The sequence below is a fragment of the Dipteris shenzhenensis genome, chromosome 19, assembly GCF_047967505.1.
Source record: "Dipteris shenzhenensis isolate YYH24624 ecotype China chromosome 19, Dip_SZ_1.0, whole genome shotgun sequence".
Taxonomy (NCBI): Eukaryota; Viridiplantae; Streptophyta; class Polypodiopsida; order Gleicheniales; family Dipteridaceae; genus Dipteris; species Dipteris shenzhenensis.
The window spans coordinates 9,783,972-9,805,707 of NC_141614.1; the positions used below are offsets into that span (position 1 = coordinate 9,783,972).

General features: G+C 41.3%; 1 protein-coding gene across 2 annotated transcripts in view; it reads right to left on the reverse strand.

Moving 5' to 3' along the window:
• Positions 1-13,674: 13,674 nt before the first annotated feature.
• The window catches only part of LOC147890048 (casein kinase 1-like protein 12), a 28,444-nt gene continuing 20,382 nt past the window's right edge, over positions 13,675-21,736 (reverse strand). The window contains exons 11-14 of one of the 2 annotated variants that reach the window (XM_087390381.1): positions 20,928-21,019; positions 20,149-20,209; positions 19,683-19,837; positions 13,675-14,617 (exon numbers count right to left, since the gene is read on the reverse strand). In XM_087390381.1, coding sequence (XP_087246507.1) covers positions 14,312-14,617; positions 19,683-19,837; positions 20,149-20,209; positions 20,928-21,019 — 614 coding nt within the window. In that variant the 3' untranslated portion in view covers positions 13,675-14,311. The remainder of the gene's footprint in view (positions 14,618-19,682; positions 19,838-20,148; positions 20,210-20,927; positions 21,020-21,736) is intronic. The other variant, XM_087390382.1, reaches the window with a different exon arrangement.

The following is a 21,736-nucleotide window of genomic DNA, read 5'->3' on the forward strand; positions in this document are numbered from 1 at the left end:
GCATCAATTTCAATTTCCACTAGTGGCATTCCATGGGGCCGTGCCAACTAGCTATCAAATGGAAAGTTTTGTATTAAATGCCCAACATGTGCTTGACTTGGCACAAATTAATGTGCATGCTCACCCCAAGCTTCAATTTTGCCTTTTGCGAAAATACTTATGTGTGTACCCACCCGTCTATCATGGACAATCAAGCTGCCATAATGTGGGTTAGGGAGATTCTGCCCTATTACTTGAAATAACACCTCTAAAGATAATATACTATATTAATAGAAAAGAGATGGGCATGGCCCTACAAGCGCTTTCCAAGATTAAAATAGCAACCCCAACTTTTCATTTATATGCATATCGATGAGAACTTTCTTCAATACATACATACATATATATACGTATGTACACACATGCACACACACATACGTACATTACATACATACATACGTATGTATGTACGTACACACAAACATTACAAGCAGGTAATTAGACTTTTTGAAAACAAGCATTTCTTGTTGAAGGGTAGTTTTATTCTTTGCCCCTCTTTAACCTTATTTCTAGAGGTTTTAGATCAAGGCGTATCTAATCTTCATCTCATAAACTAATGTGGCTCTCCCCCGCATTCATTAAGAGACTGTGGAACAAAGTTTTCTTTCACCCACTAAATCTCTGGGTCACTTTACCCACTAAATCTCTGGGTCACTTTAATTTGTCATGCTTATAAGCCAGACCTTCGAAAAGCATGTAATAGCAATAGCAATGACCTTAGTGCTAATGCATTCCCCATCTTATCTGAAACACAAGGGGCCTTCACAAGATTTGAGCTTTTTTTATAAACACAAAGGAGCCACCATCCCTTGACCAATACACATCCATAAAGAGAAGAAATAAATAATTATTTTCGGCTACATGGTGACGGCATGCTGCCATTCCCATTGTGTTTGATCTCCAAGAAAATGAACGTATTTACCCTCTTCAAATGGTTGGACATGTGGATGTTTCAAATATTATTTTATCTCTACGCTATACAATTTAGTTTTCCGGTGTCATATTAGAGAACAAAAGAAGTTGTGATTTTGCAATGGAGGGAGAGGTGTGTTTTTCAATGTCACTATGCATCAAATCTTCACCATAGGCAGCATTCTTGTACTCTGTGTGTGTGTGTGTGTGTGTACATATCACCTGAATACTATTACAAATACGGTAAAACCTTTAGCTCTATAGCATCATATAATTATTCTTAGAAAATTGGAGTACATGGGTCCCACCTGGAAATAATATTATTCATTGAACAAATTTTTAGATGGGCAACCTCACAAAAAAGGAGAGAGAGAGAGAGAGAGAGAGAGAGAGAGAGAGAGAGTTGCATGGTTGAGATTTATGTAATGTTCTTTGTAGGATGAACTATGAGTTTGTAAAGTGATTATGATAAAGGAAAAAAGATAGGAGACACGTGCATCCTTATGATTGTGGCTTAGTGCATGGTATAGTTTTATATTATCATGTAGCTTATGTGTTTATTATGTTAGTTGCCCTCTATTATGGCCTAATGCATGGGTTTGTAGTATTGTAAGCTATGTGTCTATATTGTTTATGAATAAGGTGGGCATCGTTGACTGTATTTTGAAGAAAGGATCTAAGATAGAGGTTGAAAAGACTAGTCATAATATAACATAAAGGTACAATTGTACCATTGGTTTCTTTAGAGACATGCTTTAAAAAGGCTTCTTTTTGCTTGACAAAGGAACATCATCCGATATAGAATCTCTTATGGGAGAGGTCTCTCTCCCATTGCAAATGAAGGGGCCCTAATGGTAAAGGAAAAGAAAAAGAAGAAAGCAATCACAAACATGAGCCTTTAGTGTCCACATCCTTAATTGAAACATGATAATGGGCTAACTTTTCATGAGTGCATCTCTTTTGCTTATTACCTTTTGGAGATTCCATGTATGAATATGAGAGAGAGAGAGAGAGAGAGAGAGAGAGAGGACTCTCTCTCTCCTTTTACTTTGACCTTGCCTCATCCTCCCTTTTTTAATGAATTCTTCTTAGGAGAGGGATATGTGATATTGACTAGATGTGTGCAAGTAGCCAAGTGGGTGAAGACACAAAATAGACCTTAGAATTGAGTCCTTATAGCTCCTTGATGTGAAAAGCCCCTTTGCAATGGAGTGGCTTCTAGAACCATAGTTTGTGTTTTCACCTGTACATAGTGTCTGATATTCATGCATATGCTGGTGGTGTCATGTTCATGCGTATGTTGGTCTATGCTATGCCTACGAATTCTTTTTCGTATAAATGGCACACCTTGCTAGGCCGCTTGCTCTCCCCTCATTGATACCTTTAGGGTTTCCCCCTTCCTTCCTTTCTTGCCAATTTCAAAGATTTTTCTGTTTCGACCACTGTAAGCTGACATTATTATACAAACATGTTTTCCTCCTCCTTGCTTCTATGTATCCCTACTAAATATATCATCATGATGTAAGTACTTAGGGTCCCATCTTTGGCTTTGTGTATTCTTACTAGAGACACTCTTGTAAGTACACTCTGGATGGTGTTGTACCCCTACTCATTTCTCGTAGATACTCACAAATACATCACTCATAATATATACTTAAGGTGGTTTCCTTCTAACTTACTCTTTTTTTCATTCCTCCTTCACTTTTACTTATGTAAATACTCAAATATACATCACTCATGATACACGGAAGGTGGAATCCATCTTTTGTCACCATACTCTTCTCTTGTAAATTCTCACATATACATGAAGCATGATACGCTTAAGGTGGTATCCTTCTTCTAATTGCTTTGTACCCCTGCTCCTTTCATGTAAATACTCACAGATACATCACTCAAGGTACAATTAAGGTGGTATCCTTATTTGCTCGGAGCCTTGGACGATCTAAATCTATTAATAAGTTAGTGTCTTGTTTACAAAGGCCCAATTATTCTAAGCTACAACACTAAATTTATCACCTCTGTGCGCCTCTGCATCGTCCCTCCTCTACTCTTGTCTTTGCCTCCTCTCCTTTGCTCTCGCTGCCTCCTCTCCCTTCCCCCTACTTCCACTCCTCTCCCTTCCCCTTGCCTTCCATCTCACCCCCTTCGCTTCCTCCTTGACAGGCTTTTACATCCCCCTTCTTTGCTTGCAATTCTATTGGCCCCCTTCCTCTTTTTATAGTCCAAGGCAGAGGCTTCTCCAAGAAGCTCTCGAGTCCTTGGAACCTGTGCAGGTTCTGGAAATCTAAGAAAGTTCTTGAACTATTTAATCGCCCGTCACCTTACTTGGCTTAATTTTGTTTGTGCGTGCCTCCCCTGCAAACCGCAAACAAATTAATGAATTACAGTTTTCTATCGATGGGGGGCCCTATTTGATTGCTTTACTCTTTTCTTGTAAATACTCACACATACATAAAAAATACATCACTCATGATACACCCTTATTCTGATTGCGTTGCATCCCTAGTCTTTTCTTTATGCCCTCTCCTCATTGATTAGCCTCACTGTGGAGTTCATTTCTGTGCAATTATCCCTCTTTGTCAACATAGGAATCGTGCCGCTTTTTCCTTCAATCGAGCCTATTGCAATCTCATCTTGCTGGGAATCACTCACGCTTTTGATCTTCGGACTATTTTCCTTTTGTGTGACACCATTCCGCTCGAACAAATTGCACCTGATTTGAAGGTTTTGTCCTATTCTTTTGACGTCCATGCTTCTTTTTTATTTCATTTCGATTCGCTCATCTGATTTCTGCGTATAAGAAGCTCTGATACGAAAGATTCTGAGGCAAATCCGAGGCATTTTGGGGCCTTTTTCAGTCGGCGGTCCCTTTCCAGCCTGCGACAAATTTCAGACATCTGCCCTTCCTAGTGGCAGGCAATTCCCGATCCAGCACGCAACGCTCATAGCATACACACATTGTGCGGAGTATGCCACCTTAAATTATAGTTGCGGAAGGCTGTGAGCGAACAAGCGCACCGCATATTTTCCAGGCAGCGATGTGTACATAAAGGCAGAAAGCGAAAGATGAGTTAGTGGGCGAAGGTAGAATTCTGTTAGAGCGTCCCATTGGACGAAATAAGTGAATGGCAAAGCGGCTCCCCCCCCCCCGTGCATCGCCAAGCACGGAAATTTCTAGCTGCATTTTGATTGAAGGGCGTTTTGATGTGTAGAGAGAAGGGAGGTGGATGGAATTCTACAGAGGGAAGAGCTCTGATTCTGGGCGGATCTAGATGCGTGCGGGGCGGAGGTCAATGCAAAGGATCGACAAGGGGAAGCAGCAGAGATGCCTCGCCGGATTTTCGCGCGCAAAGAAATCGTCGAATTGCCTGGCAAGGAGCTCCCTTAGCTCTCCCAGTCGCTGCCTGGAACACCTTCGCTTCCCCTCTCAATTCCTCTTCCACCTCCAACGAACTCCTCACCCCTCGCCGCACAGTTCCCTCCAACCCCTCCGCCAGACCAGTTCTCTGAATCCCTCGAGAATTTTGCTTCCTTCTCCCCCCGCGATAATTCAATGCTCCCTCCCACCTCCGCACCATCCAGTCCAATCCCAACAAATTCTCCGCCAGCCAGCTGCGTCTCGCTCAGGCAGACTCAGCAGAATCCAGTGCCTCTTCTGCTTCTTCCGCAATCTGTTCTGTCTCAGGCATTTGCGCGACTGTCTGTCTCGCTCTCTTTTTTTTTTGGTGAGGTTGTCCATCTAAAAATTTGTTCAATGAATAATATTATTTCCCATGTACTCCAATTTTCAAAGAATACTTATTTGATGCTATTTGTAGTAGTTTTCCGGTGATAACACATGACACACACACACACACACACACCCCCATGCACGCACACACGTGCATGCACACTCTCACAAGAATGCTCCCTTTGGCCACTTGATCAACGCATTTGACATAAGGGAGCCTAGTAATGAATTATTAGTCAAATGGTTCATGATCACCATCTTATCTACCTATTTGGCGCATGGCACTAAGCAAAGCTACATAACATCTTTTAAAGGGCAATCTTAAAGCTTCACGATGATGGGATCTTGTCAAGTACATTATGTCCCTTAAAGGCAACCTAGAATCCCAACTTGATTTCAATCGGGCAAAATACACTATACACAGTTTTCAAGAAAAATACACTACAAACATGTTGGTCGTGTCCAAAAAGAGTCCTGAGCACTATTGAATAGGTGCACTCCATTATACACTGGTTGTTTAAAAAAATTGAGTACCCACCCATGGGCTCACTTTCACCCAATGATGGTTTTGTAATTTGTATGACCTTGAGCACACAGGTGATTTGTGGGTGTCCATCGTTAAACAGTCAAGGTTGGCTGGGCTGGGCATGGAATCCACGTAGGATTGGAAGGTTTGGTTTTGGGCGGTGTGAGATGCCCACCTGATGCCCGCCCATTGTTTAAAACTCACCTCCTATTGGTTCAATTGGCGGCCCAGCGATGGGGCCTCTCTTCGTAAACAACATTTTAGGACCTGTTTTCGCATCTGAGAGATGCGACATCCGGATGAGCAGCGGTGGATATATCGTTTGGCAAAATGCTCAATCCCCCACCTGATCGCTCAAAGGTGCACCGCCATCCCTGTCTTTTTCATTGTGGGAGGGACTCATGGCACACACAGGTGCGTGCATTTGAGTCAAAGTGCGCGCATTTGAGCCCTGACGCAAGAACTGGCCCTTAGCGTTGGCTGATTTATAGGGGATGACATACGTGGTCTTTGGAATCTGTATGTTCATGTGTAGGGGATGCATTGGATGCATAATGACATTGAAACAAACACCTCTCCCTCCATTACAAAATAACAACTTCTTTTGTTCTCTAATATGACAATGGAAAACTAAATTTTATAGCGTAGTGATAAAATAATATTTGAAGCATCCACATATCCAACTATTTGAAGAGGCTAAATACGTTACACACACACACACACACACACACACACACACATCCCCTGGGGTAGCCTTGACACTTTGGTAACCTATGCAAACATTATTGGCTCTTACCCCTATCATTGAAAGGTTGAAAGTCTATGCTTTTCATGGAGTAGAAGAAATGCAACATAACTAAGTACTATAGGGAGGCGAGTTATGATTTTAAGGCCTAATAATGTGCTGCATTGGGGGATTAAATATGTATGCAGGTATACCTTTTCGCTCTCTTTAAGCTTTGGTGTTGCCTAGTACTCACACAGGCCGAGGGGCTCCAAACCTTTCAATCGATTATCGAATGAAGGGTCCAAAGCTCATTCCCCTAGTTATATATAATTTCCTAAACCAGACTATGGGCAGTGTAGGTAGAGCATATTGGTAGAGGAGATCGCATTGGAATGGCTCCCCAACTATCCACCCACAAGATTATGCATAGGGAGACTAACCAAGCATTCTCACCATACAAGAGGTCATTCCTTTCTCTCCCACCTCATTTTTTAATGGTTATTTGCTTCAAGGATGCACATTCTTATGCATACAATTTGCAAGGAGCTTGCAGACCTCGTTTCTGGGATAAGGCCAACGTAGAGCAGTAATATGTTGTTGTTTTGAATCTCCCCGCATGGGCTTAGAGCATGAAACGATCATGCCCATCTCAAATACTAGAGTACGCTTCTGGAGTTCGCAAGTGATCTCATTTGTAGGATGAACTCTACCTCTATGTGAGCATATGCCTCTCATGCTCCTTTGCATATAGACTTACGGGCCTGGACTACTATTGGCTGGACGCTGCTCTTTCTGTTGTCCCTTGTTAGATATACTACTAGTTCGATGTATGCTCAAGCACCTCAAGATGCGTCCTAAGTTTTCAGACTCCCGCCTCAATAGACCTCCTATATTTCCAGACTCCCGCCATGGTTAACGTTATTTTCCCATCACGTGTATGATGAATAGCAAAGCTTCAAGCTATGATTGGAAACTATGAACGCATACCCTTTCTCTTTCCGGTCTGTCTTGGTGCAGGATGGAAAGGTCCGAGCTATCCATAAGCAGAGTCAGCTTTCTGATATATGGGCATTACATTAGTCAAGAGACAACGAAAGCTACTTAAGGTTCACATAATAAAGGGATACCTTTCATTCATTGCTTGGTTTTGATTTTTACTCTATGGATTTTAGGTTCTATCCATTGACACTTGTTCACGCAGACCAGAGGGTAGAGTTTACAGAATGCCCACACTTATATATGACGCATTATTTATGTTTCATAAGTAGCTGGCCTTTGTATCAGAACCCATACGCAGGTTTCAAACTTATTTCATCTACGAAATAGTTATAGTTTGAATGCTAGGAGTACCTTGCTTTCCTACTCTCTACCCACTGCACCTTTTCCATATACAGGCTGTGGTTTAAAGCTACGTGGTGGCAGAAGAAGAAGCTTGAAATCTCGTCATTTTCTTGATTTTTTTCATTGAGCACTTGACAAGATGAAGCCTCGACCTTAGAACATGCACTTGAATGGTTTGGATCAAGAAGGTGGTCGCTTATGAGTGGACGCTTTCCTTTGGACCACTATGTTTATTTTTACTATGGCGGAATTACGTGGAATCTTCTATACTATAGGAGAGTTCGAGTTACAAAATGGAGCTTGAACTTTGTTATCTCATGTTGATATTAATGCTCCAAGAATTATTGTTAATTGGAGCAGATTGCCCTTTAATTAATTTGGAATGGTATACTATAATTATACCATTATTCAGGAATGATTAATTATATATAGTTATTGCCACTCTATGCATTAGAAATTTGAAACTAACCCCATATTTAAGCTACTATATGTGGAATGCATTCCTTCATTATTTTAAGGGACTTAGCCGATTTAATTATTTTTACTTGGAGAGAGACACAAATTTGTAATCCCATGTACCCCATGCTTGAGGGGATCACCATAGGACAAGCTTTCGACCTAAAATTATTGAATGCATTGATTAATTAATTTTTTGGAAGCTCCTGGACATGGTTTAATGCTATACATTGAACCTTAAGGGATTTCCTTTATTTTGTCAAGAGAGCTCATGCAAATAATTATTTTTCCTAAGGGAGCCTCCTTGGAATCTTTTAAGACTCCTAAATACGTGGATGATTGAGATGGGTTAAGTGAGTTCCCTTTTTGGAAACTGTATACCAAGGGAGTCTCCTTTTGGAAGTTTCACTATTAAGGGAGTCCCATGTTAATCATTGCGATTTAATGAACTTGCTTTCATTGATGGTAAAGTTACAAAGAAGGAAATGCATTTTCAGACTTTCAATATAATGTATTGGGAAGCAAATATTTTTAACCTTTTTCATTATTCCCACTTGCATTTTCTTAGAAATTTGAATATGACCTTGGTCTAATATAGGATTGCCATAGGGATTTCCTGCTAACACCTAGTATTTAACTTTCTCATGGGACAAGGCTTAATGAAGAAAGCTTGTCAAGATTTCGAGCCTCTTAAGCCTTAGCATGGATATTCCTTAGGGTAATTTTGATAAGTTATAAATGCCAACCCTTGATTACCCTCTGGATTGTATGAAGGCCAAGATTTGATTTTTTACTAATCTAGATAGAGTGACAAGGATAACAGCTGTGTGTTGGCATTGAAGCTTGGCTTCCATAGTAAAAATTCTATCTTTCTAACTTTCATTTTTGCTATGATGGTGCCAGGTGAGTTGGGACACTTATCCATTAGATTTGCATTGTAAAATCTTTGGCATGATATGACGGATCAAACAAAGGGTATTAGCAACTTCAAATATCACTTCTTGATGGATTACCTCTGACTTTTATTTAACGAGAATGAGCTATTTGTTGGAGAATACTCTTCTTGTATTTTTGCGAGCTTACTAATATGAATGTAACTATTTAATTGACTCCCAATCATTGGCACTCTCTAGGAAGGGACTTGATAATAATGCATAACTCTCTTTTGTGATTACTATGAAGGGCAATATTATATGATTGTATTTGGGTTTTGCAAAAATGGATATATCATTTGATTGATTCTATGCTTGATGGAGTTTGTTTGGTTAGGATAGGGTAGTTAAATGTTAGGCAAAACACACACTTGTATATCCATTCCCAAAGTGTCAACAAACCCAATGATCACAAGTGTGTATGTGCGCGTGTGTGTTTCCCACCTAGCGCATTCTCGGGCCTGATACACAGTCCAAAATGAGGGCAGTAGTCCGCCAATCACAATGGATTGGGTTGGACTACTGTGCTAGCTAAAATCAAATCCATTATGAAAAATAAGAATAACTTATTAATCAGATCCACATCCTATTACCATTATGATGGGTATGAATGGGCCCTTAGAACTACTCTTCACGTAAGATAGTGAATTCTTATGGGTCATGACACTACACTTTACACCCGGTAGTGGATCTGAATCAATAATTGAGAAGTAAGTAGAAGTGTTAAACCTTTCCAACCAGTTGGTGGAGGGTAGCATTGTTTTATAAATCTTAGAAAGGTCCTTTGACCAACTAGTCATGGACCTCAATAGAATGTATCAAGTGGAAGTCCATTGACCAGCCGACCAAGATATTGGTAAATTGTAACAAAAGTAAGTCTTTAAATCTAGAACAGATTATCCCTGATAATTGGAGACTTCTCTTGAAAATCAAGTAGAATTGTAATGTCTTCCATTTTCAATTATTCTCATGATCATGATAATCTCATACCTGCTAGTTGGAACGAATGTGGATGCTATCATGAAATTTATAAATCATGGACAATTATTGTATCCAGCATCTTCATGCTCCACACTGCATTAAGGCCTAGTAACCAAAGGAAGGAGTTGATCCTATGCAACATCGAGGCATGAAACCTAATCGATCAAGTATATCCATTAGTCGTAAGATTTTTGTTATAGGGTCAAAACTCTATCCTTCCCAATAAGGTGCTGCATTGGGGGATTAAATACGAATGCAAGTACATTTTCTCCCTCTCTTTAAGCTTTGGTGTCGGCCAATGCTCCACCACCTTTCAATCGAATGAAGCATCCTAGTTCATTCCCCTAGTTATATAGCTAGATGAATCCAGGAACATTCCCAAACTTATCCTCTAAAAACACAACATAGTTATACATGATCTCCTAAACCAGACTCGTCAATGCGGTAGAGCATGAGATTGCATCGGAATGGCTCCCCAACTATTCACCCGTGCGAATAATAGGTGCCCACGACATTGAAAAATGGCTATTAGCAATTAGTCGAAGGGCGAGCGATGGCGATTAACATAAGCTTAGCGATGGCGAGATAGTAAGTCGGTTTCTAGAAGTTTCGTAAGGTCTCTTTTTCGAGAAATTTCATGTTGCCCCGAGCACCTATATAAGAACAGGGGAGGGAGAGAGAAGGGGGGGGGCTGAGAGGCAGAGAAGATAAGATGAGAGGAGAGAGAGGGAAGGCAGAGAAGATTTTATCGACGGTCTTTGTGTTGATGCAGATGCTGACGTTGGTGGCAGGTTTGTCAGAGTGCTAGCGTCGGTAACGTAGCCCAAAAGTTCCTTCCCATTTGGTTTGCAGACCCATCGTAGACGCATTCTCCAAGCGGGCATTGAGCAATTAGCATTTCTCAAGAAGAGGAATCCGTGAAACGAGGGACTGGCACATTGTCTCGATAAGCTGTGTCTCCGGAAACAAGATCTTCGAATTCTGACGTTCCTTTTAATACATCTACACGGGGTAACAATGGCTCAAAAAAAACGTGAGGCACGACAATTTCGAAGAGGTAAAATTGGGCTTCAGAACTCCACATGAGAGAGTGCGTCCCGGTAGGAACTGCACGGTTCAGAGCACTGAAAGGGAGAGGGTGGGTGAAGTGACCGCATAGGCAATATTGGGCAAGCAGTCCCGTTGCTATACGTGGCAGACAATGGGAACGTAAAATATTTGGAGAGGAAGAAAGACTGTTTTAGAACGAATTGTCTTGGCAATCAAATTTCATACTCCGAGGCCAAAACGAGAACTGGCTAAGATGCATGACCATCCTCAACCACTCCCCATCTTCGAAGCTTTCAAGCCTATAAGACAAGAGGAAGTTTCTGCCATGATCCGATCTATTTGGAAAGACAGCAGAATAGCCGGGGCAATAACGGTCCGTCCACTGAAGGTGAATCTTTGATTCTTAAATTTTGGCTAAATCTTAACCCATGGCTCTCAGACCTTCCATCTCCTCCTTTCATTCCATTAACCTTCCATCTTCTCCTTCCTCCCAAAGGTGACCTTCCATCTCCTCCATTCCATTGACCTTCTATCTCCTCCTTGCCCCTAAAGCTTCCTCTTGTCTTTCCACCTCCTCCCCCCTCCAAGACTCCATCCAAAAGCTCCTTCTTTGTGACACATGGCAAGCTCTTCTTCTCCAAGTTGCCACGTGTCCTCTCCTCTCTTTTTTGCACATACCTAGTTAATAGGTTAAAGATGGTTCTTGCCCTTATACGATATGCAAGGCACTCACAAGCCTCGTTTCAAGGATAAGCCTAACATAGAGTAGTAATATGTTGTTGTTTTGAACATCCCATGGACTTAGTTCAGTACGTGAAACAATCGTGCCCAACTCAAATACTAGAGTATGTGTCTAGAGTTCGCAAGGGATCTCATTTGTAGGATGAACTCTACATCTAAGTTAGTATAGGCCTCTCTTATGCTCCCTTGCATATAGACTTACGGGCCTGGTCTACTATTGATTGGACACTGCTCCTTCTGTCGTCCCATGTTAAATATAATAGTAGTTCTACGTATGCTCGAGCGTCTCAAGATCCATCCTAAGTTTTCAAACTCCTGCCTCGATAGACCTCCTATATCTTCAGACTCCCGCTTCTTCTATATACTCTTCCTCTTTGCCATCACGTATATAATGAATAGCAAAGCTTCAAGCTATGGTTGGAGACTATGAACACATACCCTTACTCTTTCCAATGTCTCTAGTGTGTCTAGATGCAGGATGGATCGCAGATCCTTACTCTTTCCAGTGTGTCTAGTGTGTCTAGATGCAGGATGGAAAGGTCCGAACTGTCCATAAGCAAAGTCGGCTTTCTGATATATGGGCATTACGTTCGTTAAGAGATGAGAGGAGCTACTTAAGGTTCATGTAATAAAGGGATATCTTTCTTCTCTTGCAAATTCATTGCTTGGTTTCGACTTTAACTCTGGATTTTGGGTTCTATGCACTGATACTTGTTCATGCGGTCCAGAGGACGGAGTTTAGAGAGCACCCAAACTTATGTACGAAGCATTATTTATGTTTCAATGAGCGATCTGAGGTTTGAACAGGATAATAGAGGAGCCCCTAATCCACTCCTTTCCTTCTCTTCTGTCCCCATACCTTCAGAGAAGGAGCTTTTGAAGGACTCTGGGGTGGCTTGCTTTAGTTTTTTATTATTGTTTTACGAATGCTGGCCTTTGTATCAGAACTCATTCGTAGATTCCAGACTTATTTTTCATCTACAAAATAGCTATAGTTTGAATGCTAAAAGTACCTTGCTTTCCTACTCTATCCACTATACCTTTTCCATATACACGATTTGGTTTAAAGCTAAAAGTGGCAGAAGCAGCAGCTTGGAATCTCCTCATTTGCTTGATTTTGTTTAGCGTTCTTGACAAGATGAAGCATCTAGCTTAGAACATGCAATTAAATGGTTTGGATGAAGGTGGCCGCTTTGAGTGAGATGCTTCCCTTTGGACCAGTTATGTATAGTTTTACTATGGTGCAATTACAAGTAATATTCTATACTATAGGAGAGTTCGAGTTATAAAATGAAGCTTGAAGAATATATAAAAGGAATATCTTGTTGCTCCATGTTGATATTAATGCTCCAAGAATTTCTGTTAATTGGAGCATATTACCCTTTAACTAATTTAAAATGGTATACTATAAGTAAACCATTGTTCAGGAATGATTAACTATATATAGTTATTGCCACTCGTGCCTCTGTGATGGGGACATCGAGCTCGATGCCGAGGCTGACAACTTCTTCAATCGACGAAATCACAACAATCCTTCACATTTCCCATATCAATAGGCAACTCAACTCTTATTAAATGTCTTCATAAATATTCATCCCAAGCACAGATCTTCAAGTCATAAATGTTTTAGACTCTCCTTCATATCATCTGCCAGAGCTACGCTCTCAAATAATAACTTGATGAGGAATCAGTCCACCCAAATTTCATTTCATGACTTGGCCCCCCTCTTTAAGTTATATAAGTGGAAACATTTAAGACAACTTCAACATGTGGATAGCAGTAGAGAGGCACTTTTATCCCTTCCTATATACAATCCTTTCCCAGTTGCAATCAAGTGCAGAATCAATTGCAACAGACCGAAAATGCGCAATTAAAAATTCAAACCACCTAGAAGGAATTGGCTGCACAATCAAATGCAAGCAATAAGATAAAAAGACAGGTACAAGCCATTCTCCCTGAATACATTGTGTTGGACAAAACCCCATTTTCAAACCCCAACAGTTTTCACAGCACCATGTAACTCCGTACCTTACAAAATTCAACTAGGAATTGTGACAATATGTAATGCATCGCAAATCTCCTTGGACAAGGATGACATTCCAACATACCTCTGGGATGACACAAAGTACCTATGGCAGAAAATCGATAACCATTGTTTAATGACCCCATTCAAAACAACCGAAGTAAGCCAACATGCATATCTAACAGCAGAGATGGTAAAGATTTTCAATAAGTAAACCAAAGACGTCACAAAATGAATTACATAAATATGTGCATGCCAAAAGCTTTTTCACTATTGGCAGTCTGCACTTACATGAGAAGAATTATAACAAAATACATGCCACACTACTGCAATAGAGCCTGTTCAAAGATGGTAATCTTGTGCCAGAACCACATTGCACTTACCCATCTGGAAACTTGGCACATTATTTCTAAACAAAATGATTAGAGCAGTAGAAGCGCTTTAGAATCAACTACTGCAAAATCACGTCGAAGATTCCTCCTCAAGTCAGTTTGAAAAGGTGTCCTCAGATGGATTCTAATATAAATATGGGGCCTGCAGAAGCAATCAACGAGAAAGCTTGATCCAGTAGCCTTGAGAGTCTTCCTCCACCATGCATACTTACAAGACCATTTCATATGAAGGGAGACATGAATATTACATTCATCCAGACTCCATGATACATTGAGAAAAAGAAATGAAAGGAGCACTGAATAGATCTGCTTGTTGTGGATTGTTTTGTTGGAGGAGAAGCATTTGCATTACCAACCTGGGTAGGCAGCACCTGCACATGTCAAAGTTAATCTGCACTGCCTGTGACACTGCATGTTGGGAATCCACTTCAGGCCAGTGTTCTCTCGGCCAATGGAGCCAGCTATTGCCTGTGCTCCATATCCACAGAAAGAAACTGAAATCCCTTCAGGGAATCTTCATGGTTAGTCCTGCCAGAAGTATTCCGCTTCGGAACTGGCCGCTTTGGCTCAGATGGGCCAGCAATTGAGCTGCGTTGGACTGAAGCACGAAGATTGATTGGAGCCACTTTACTTGTCAGTAATCGAGGTGGATCCACAGCTTCATTTGATGATGCTTGCCTGCTGCTACCAGATATGATGGCTCTTCTAGATGAACTCCCACCTCGGTTGAATATTGAAGCACGACTGTGTTCCGGTTCTGCTTGACCCTGCCAAGAAAGAAGTAACACACAACAATTTGACTAAAAAAGGATTCATACCATTGACAAAAACAGTAAAAGTCAAAACTACGAATAGCACAAGTATTACACAATTGTACACCTTCCTTGAACTGGCTACAAGCATCCAGCAGCTAAGAGAAGCAAGAAGGTGCAAGATCTAAAGACTGGAAAAGGAGAGGTATTCCCCATAAGGAAGTCATATCAGAAACACCATGTACGGTAAAATGTAAGGCCTTTTAGGGGCATAGACAGGAAGGTACTATTTATTCTGAACTACAGGATCACCAGGACGGACTGCATTTCACACAGGAGAAATACTTTAAGCCACAACTGAATTTCTTAGTTTCAGGGGCCAAAGTCGTTACCCTCACACATGGGCTGGCTAGTTTAGCTGCAGGCACAGACTACCAAATTTTAGCAGGGGAAATCTGGATACTTGGAGGGCAGTATAAGCTACCGTACAGCCACATCAGCCCTCCGGGTCAGCAGGGAGGGCCACACAAGCATCCAGGGCATGTGAACTGCCATACAGGTAGCCAAGACGGCATAAAGAGCTGCACAGGCCCCAGGGATAGGTGCATGACCCAGTAAGCCGCAACAATGGCAGGCAGTTCTGCCACATCAGCAGCAACATGGAGCTGCCACATACATTGTCTTAGATCCAGAAGAGCAGAAGCAGCAGGTCAGCAGATGACAGGTCAGCCCAGGAAGGGCTCATTTCAGATCCAGCTGGCCTTCTTTTGGGAAGTTCCAACCTATGAAAGGCAGCCCACGACATCATCCTAGATCATCAGCACTTGCAGCAGATTGGGCCCTGTTAGGTTCGGGGAGCAATGGAGTGGAATGGAAAGAGAGGACACAGACAACAAGCTGAAGCAAAATGAAGTACTTGCAAATGGATAATGAGGAAGTACAAGTGTTGGCCAATATGGGCCCTGAAGTCAACCACAAGTATTGACCAATGGTTGACTGATCCTAACTGGCCTACAAAAACATATTGGGACTAAGTGCTAGCAAACCCCACTCCATGGTATGGCTGAAGTATCCTGGAGACATCTCAGATATACCTAGAAAATATATCATGGTTGCACATATTTTTCCAAGATGGATATAGCAACCTACGATAGTACAGGGAGATCAACATCAAGTAATAAAGGAATCCAAGTGTAAGGCATGTCGAAAAGCCTCAAACTTGGGTCGTGGTAGAGCCTGCATGAAGAGATCTGGTAAGTTATCCTCCATAGGAACATAGGACAACTGTATATCCGCAGCTGCCAGTTGCATGAATGGAATCAAGTACAGATTTCATGATATCCATCCATGCTCTACTATCAAATGCATCCTTATGCCAGAGAGGTTTCGCATTGCAGGCTGTAGCAATCAAAGCAACATGAAGCAAATTGGCATCCATTTATTTTTAACCAAATCTAGTGCAGGCTATCCTTTGCCCTGTGAGCTGTTGTAGCTGCATTTGATGGCAAGCTTATGCGTCAACTGAGAGGGGAGAGGGTACATGTGCATATGCAAGAGATCCAAACACTCACGTGTGAAATTACCGGCTTGCGGCTTGTCCATGCTTCATAGTGTCCGAGTGGATGCTCGATTGAGCATATAGTTGACACACATGACAGCATCCAACCAGAATTTATTGGACAAAGACTTCCCTTTAAGCATGCACCTGTCCATTTTCATTTCTATTCAGTTTTTTTGCTTTGCAAGTCCATTTTGTTGCGGAGTATATAGCACTATGCACTGATGTGTTATGCCCCCGGCTGCTAAAAAATTGAAATAAGTACTCACCCCCCCTATCAGTGCAGAGGGTCAAGAGTGTTTCCCCACTCTCATTCTCTACTAGGACAAGAAAATGCTTGGAAGTAGAGAAAACATTTGACTTCAATTTCATGGGATAAATCCAAGTAGCCTGGTGCAGTCATCCACAAAAGTAACAAAGTAGTAGTATCCTCCAAGTGATGCTGTGTCCGCATCAACCCACATACATCACTATGTACAAGATGCAACTTCCTGAATGCACCAAGGGTCCCGTCTTTTGAAAATGGGCACCTATGCATTTTTTCTAATAAGAAGTCCTCACAAAAATGTTTTGTAATTGCATGCATGCATTGATGAGATCTACCACCATGTCCTTTGGATGCATTTTCACCAAAGTATTAAAGTTTAGATGCCCCAATCTCTCATGCCATAAGTATCGGAAATCACAAATTAAGCAATGGCGCTTCTATAGAGCCTGTTTTTTAAAATTATCAAGGTGATAAACCCGTTGTCAAGTGTCCCTGTGAGTACAATATAGTTATCGTATATCTAGATGAGTCCAGAAACATACCCAAACTCATCCTCTAAAAACACAACATAGTCTCATGATAGTCACTGGTAAGGTTGAAAACCGTAAACTCCATCATGCATAGCGGGGACTAGCTACTATGACAACCCCACTGACATCATCTACTCCCAACAGTGGGTGTAGACCATCCACACACCCACACATACTTAAGCATACATTTATACAAAGTCTTCGTACTGAGTTTCTGTCGGCACTCCGGAGGTGAAGTTAATATATTGTACTCGGCACTTCACTCAGTAAATATAGTTATCGTACACCGGTTATCATACACGATACAACGATGACCCTCACAAAGAACTCTGAAGCCATTTGTCGAGAGGGCTGAAATAGAAATGAGATTCTCTTGATACCTAGAACATACAAAACTTCCAAAAGAGTCGGTGTATCACTTGACACTAATATGACCAGCACCTCACCAATCCCTTTGAAGGGATAAGTTCCACTGTTTTTGCACAAGTGGCAATGTCCCCATGCGGAGCATCACTCAAGGACTGAAATAGAGATTTGCAGGAGGGGATGTGATTAGAAGCACTACTGCCAAAATACCAGGCTCACTTCAAATCTGAAACAGATAAAGCTAAAGCATGCATCTCCAAATTGTAGTGGTAGGTCACCACAAATGCCCACTCATCCTGAGCCAGGTTTACTGCCTCATGAAGATGCTCATGGGCAGTAGGAGCATTTACAACTCCAAGACCTAATTTTTGTTTTTATTCTCCGAAGCAATGCGCTTGCGACATTCAGAGATGTCATGGCCGGGCTTCCTGCAATAATGGCAACACTTCTTCTTCTTCCCGTTAGCGAGAGAAGAAGATGATGAGGTACCAGAAGAAGGTTTGCTGTAATTTTTCCCCCCCTTTTGCCTTTGCCCCGGTGATCGGTGGCAAAGGCCTGATTTGCATGAATAGAAGCAAACCCTGTTTTGAGGACGCTGCTCCTCCTACAGTAGTAGGGCAACAAGCTGATTGAAACTATAGTGGTTGGAGTTCCCCATGGCAACGAGCCTCAATGTCATAGCAAATCCCTGGTATGAGTCAGGGAGCCCATCAAGTGTCGTAGACACTACTCGTGAATCTAGGACATTCTCATAAACATTGATGAGCTGCTCTCTAAAATCCTTAATCTTGGTGAGATAGGCATCCATGTCGTCCCCTTCACTCATCTTAACATTATCCCACCTCCAGGGTAAATAGGCAACTTGGGTCTCATTGCAAATCTGATAAAGACTTGCCAAAGTATCCCATGCATCCTTGGCTGTCTTGCAAGATCGAATGTGAGGTATAACCTCCCTCTTGTTGTTCGTAAATAGGCAACTCGGGCCTCATTGCAAATCTGATAAAGACTTGCCAAAGTATCCCATGCATCCTTTGGCTGTCTTGCAAGATCGAATGTGAGGTATAACCTCCCTCTTGTTGTTCATAGCAATCACTACATGTGCCTGTGCATCTCTTTGATTCCAACGAATCTGTTCGGGTGTTGGAGGGTCTGCAGCACACTCTGGGAATGGTGGTAGATGAACCAGAAGTGGCAAAAGTGGCTGCGGTGGCAGCAGGTGCCTGTGGTGGAGAGGCACGTCTAGTCTCTGATCCATTGACAATACCCCAAAAATTGAGATACCAAAAGTTGGCGCACCAAGTACGACCACATGGGAAAGTTGGTACCATCAAGTTTGTCTTCATGGGCAAGCATTCCAAGAGATTGATGGTGAGCCATTGCAAAAAAAGTCCCCAAAAGAAGAGTGCCCTGCAAATCTCAGAGCCTCAAGGCTATCACTGCAAAGAGCTGGCTACTCAAAGTTTCTGACTGCAAGTTGCAAATGTCAGGAAAAAAATGACAGAAATCTCTGCAAATGTGAATGCCAAAAGTGGTTGCTCAAACACAGAGCAAAATGCGCAAGCTGCTGTTCTCAAATCTGCCACAAGAATCTGTCCAAGAAAAGAAATGGTTGCTGATGTCCAACTTCCGACCTCAAATGGCAGAAGAATTCTACTCTGTGGGGTTGCTCCTAAAGCTGTTTCAAGTCATGGCCACAGAAGGGCATGATAACTTGAATGGTCAGTCTAAAGAAAGAGGAGGGAGGTCCTGTTTTAATAGGCTTTTTCCTTGTGGAAAACTATTTAGGTGTATACCTCAGATTCTGACCCAAATAACTCACTTGAATAAAATGCTTCCTAATAGTCTGTTTTCAAACCTGACCAATGTTTTTTTTAAGGTGAACCGTGAATGTTGGAAAATTAGGAAATCTAAAAAGAAACTTGCACATCCACTAATGTAGCTGAAAGCCTGGGTTTATCCCTAAATTAGCATCGTAAACACAAATAGCAATGTCCCTTGAAAAGAATACAAAGCACAGCCATGTGCAAGGCTTTAAACCGTAACTTCATTCTGAGATAAAGGTAATTCGGTTTTACCCACAGAAGCAAGCACATCAATAAAAGTATGTATGCTGCCAGAACAATTTAAAATTTGGAAGCTCTAAATTGCTGTGATGGAAAAGTTGATGAAACAAGGTCTTGTAAGCTAGTGAACGCTTGATTTGATGGGGTAGAGTAGCTCAAGTGAACTCCGTACTGTAGCATATCTCAATTGTAAGGAAAAGACACTTTTTATCATACAACAACACTATGACACCAGTGTGCACATAACTTGCTTTGCATATGGAGAGTCCACAAGCTCTTCACAGGAAAGACTGACCACATCTTTTGCAGCAATGCCATCTAGCACAGGGCTCTTCAGCTTGGGTGTCTCTGATGACACTTGACCACTGGCACCATTCAAGCCTCCAATAAACCTGCGCCGAGCTCCATCCCCAGCATCAGAATTCCGTGGCAATTGGCGTCTATCTTGTCCTGCTTAAGCAAGATTGATTAGATAGAAGAACTATATCATCATTCAGCATTCAACTCTTTGGTCACTTGCATTTCACAGTCTCACGTAGATTTCAAAGGAAATCAGATAAAAAATGGAACAAATTACAATTTGTGACCACATCACAGTTACTTTCATGATTGTTTTGGAAGAAAGCTTGTATAGTAAAAGCACACCACTTCCATCAAAACTAATTGTAGCTATAACTTAAAAGAAAGGAAGCTCATGAAAACTATATTACGCTAAAGGACCAATGTTTCCATAATTATAATTAGATATGCTGCTATGTTACCTGATAAGATATCAGCAGCGCCTGCGGCCATATTGCCATTGCTTGGGCCAGCAGTTCCCATCTAGGACACAAATTTAATCATTGTCAGATATGGGGGAGAAAAAGGACAGGACAGCTTAGCTGTTTTAACATACAAATTCATCATTTAAAAAAGTAACAAACCAAGCCTATGCCTGTTCTCTCTCGCTCTCTCTCTCTCTCTCTCTCTCTCTCTCTCTCTCTCTCTCTCTTAGAGGCATGTGCGGGTGTAAATACAACTCTGCTCTGCTCTGCTCTGGGCGCACGCATGCGAGAGAGAGAGAGAGAGAGAGAGAGGGTTTATTTCCAAAGTGTATGCACCACTAAAAAATATAATGACGCAGTCTTCACAAAAGCAAGCTCGTAAACTTTACTACTATGACATGCCTACTTACAATATCAGCACCCCGAAGTAGGTGTACATGTACACAAATATATCCACTTTCTTACTACCTTCTCTCACCTCTGCAGAGGGGAAGAGCAAGCTCAGCCATAGCAAAGACTAGCACTAGAATGAAGAGCTACTCAAATGCATTCCTTTCAATCTCATTCAACAGTATTATTGTGCATAGACACAATTACTTGGTAATCACAACTCGAACAAATATCTAAAGAGAGACGTGCAAATCCAATAACACTTGGAAACTGTTGGAAACCTAAAACTACCTAAATGTTTTAAATCTTACAGGCAATATAAGGCCACTCTTGCAACATTAAAAGAAGCAAACCAAGGAAATGGAAATGGCAACATGATGATCAACCTCATCACTCACAAGTCTTTGAGGGTTGCTGGCGATTTGAGATTGCTGATATTTGAGAATGGTCCAGTCAAAGACATAGTCAAATTGAAATCCTGAGAGAGGTTTATATACAATTAACCGTTAAACTCAAAGAGACAAGAAAATAAAGCCAAAAAAACTGAATAGACAGGTAGAAATTGTAGGTGATTGTACACAGAGGATGAATAGCACCTTGAAGAGAAGGAGATGTAAAATGATCATGTCATACTTGTACAACAACTCTATAACTAACATTTCTAAATACAAGAATGACTCCACTTCAGGCTTCAAAAGAGACATGGGAAGTTCTCCCATTTAAAAGCATCCAACTCGCTCTTCATAATTACTCGTTCAGAAACTGTTAAAATTAATTCGTTGTGTCACAAACAACATAGAACATTTAGACAAGTAAAAAAAAGAGTGGTATTAAGGACCTCAATCATTTATCGATCATTGACTTATGCACCCAAAGCATCCTCCGGCAAGGACCACATCCTCTCTGGCTGAATGCTTTAAGTGAACAGTCCTCGCTAGTTGAAATTTAATGCTGATACTATTTTTAGAGCTTACACTGACTGCAAATTTTAATCAACGGAAAAAGGGACCCTCTAATTTTGAAATCTAAGCAAGAGTACCTTTCATATGAAAGTAGCAACCATCAACCAAAAAAGGGGCTCTTTAAGTTTGAAATCTAAACAAGATTACTTTTGATATAAAAGTAGCAACCATTAACAAATGCTATACATTTAGTGACAATGCAAATTTTAATCCACAAGCAAAGCAAATCTTCA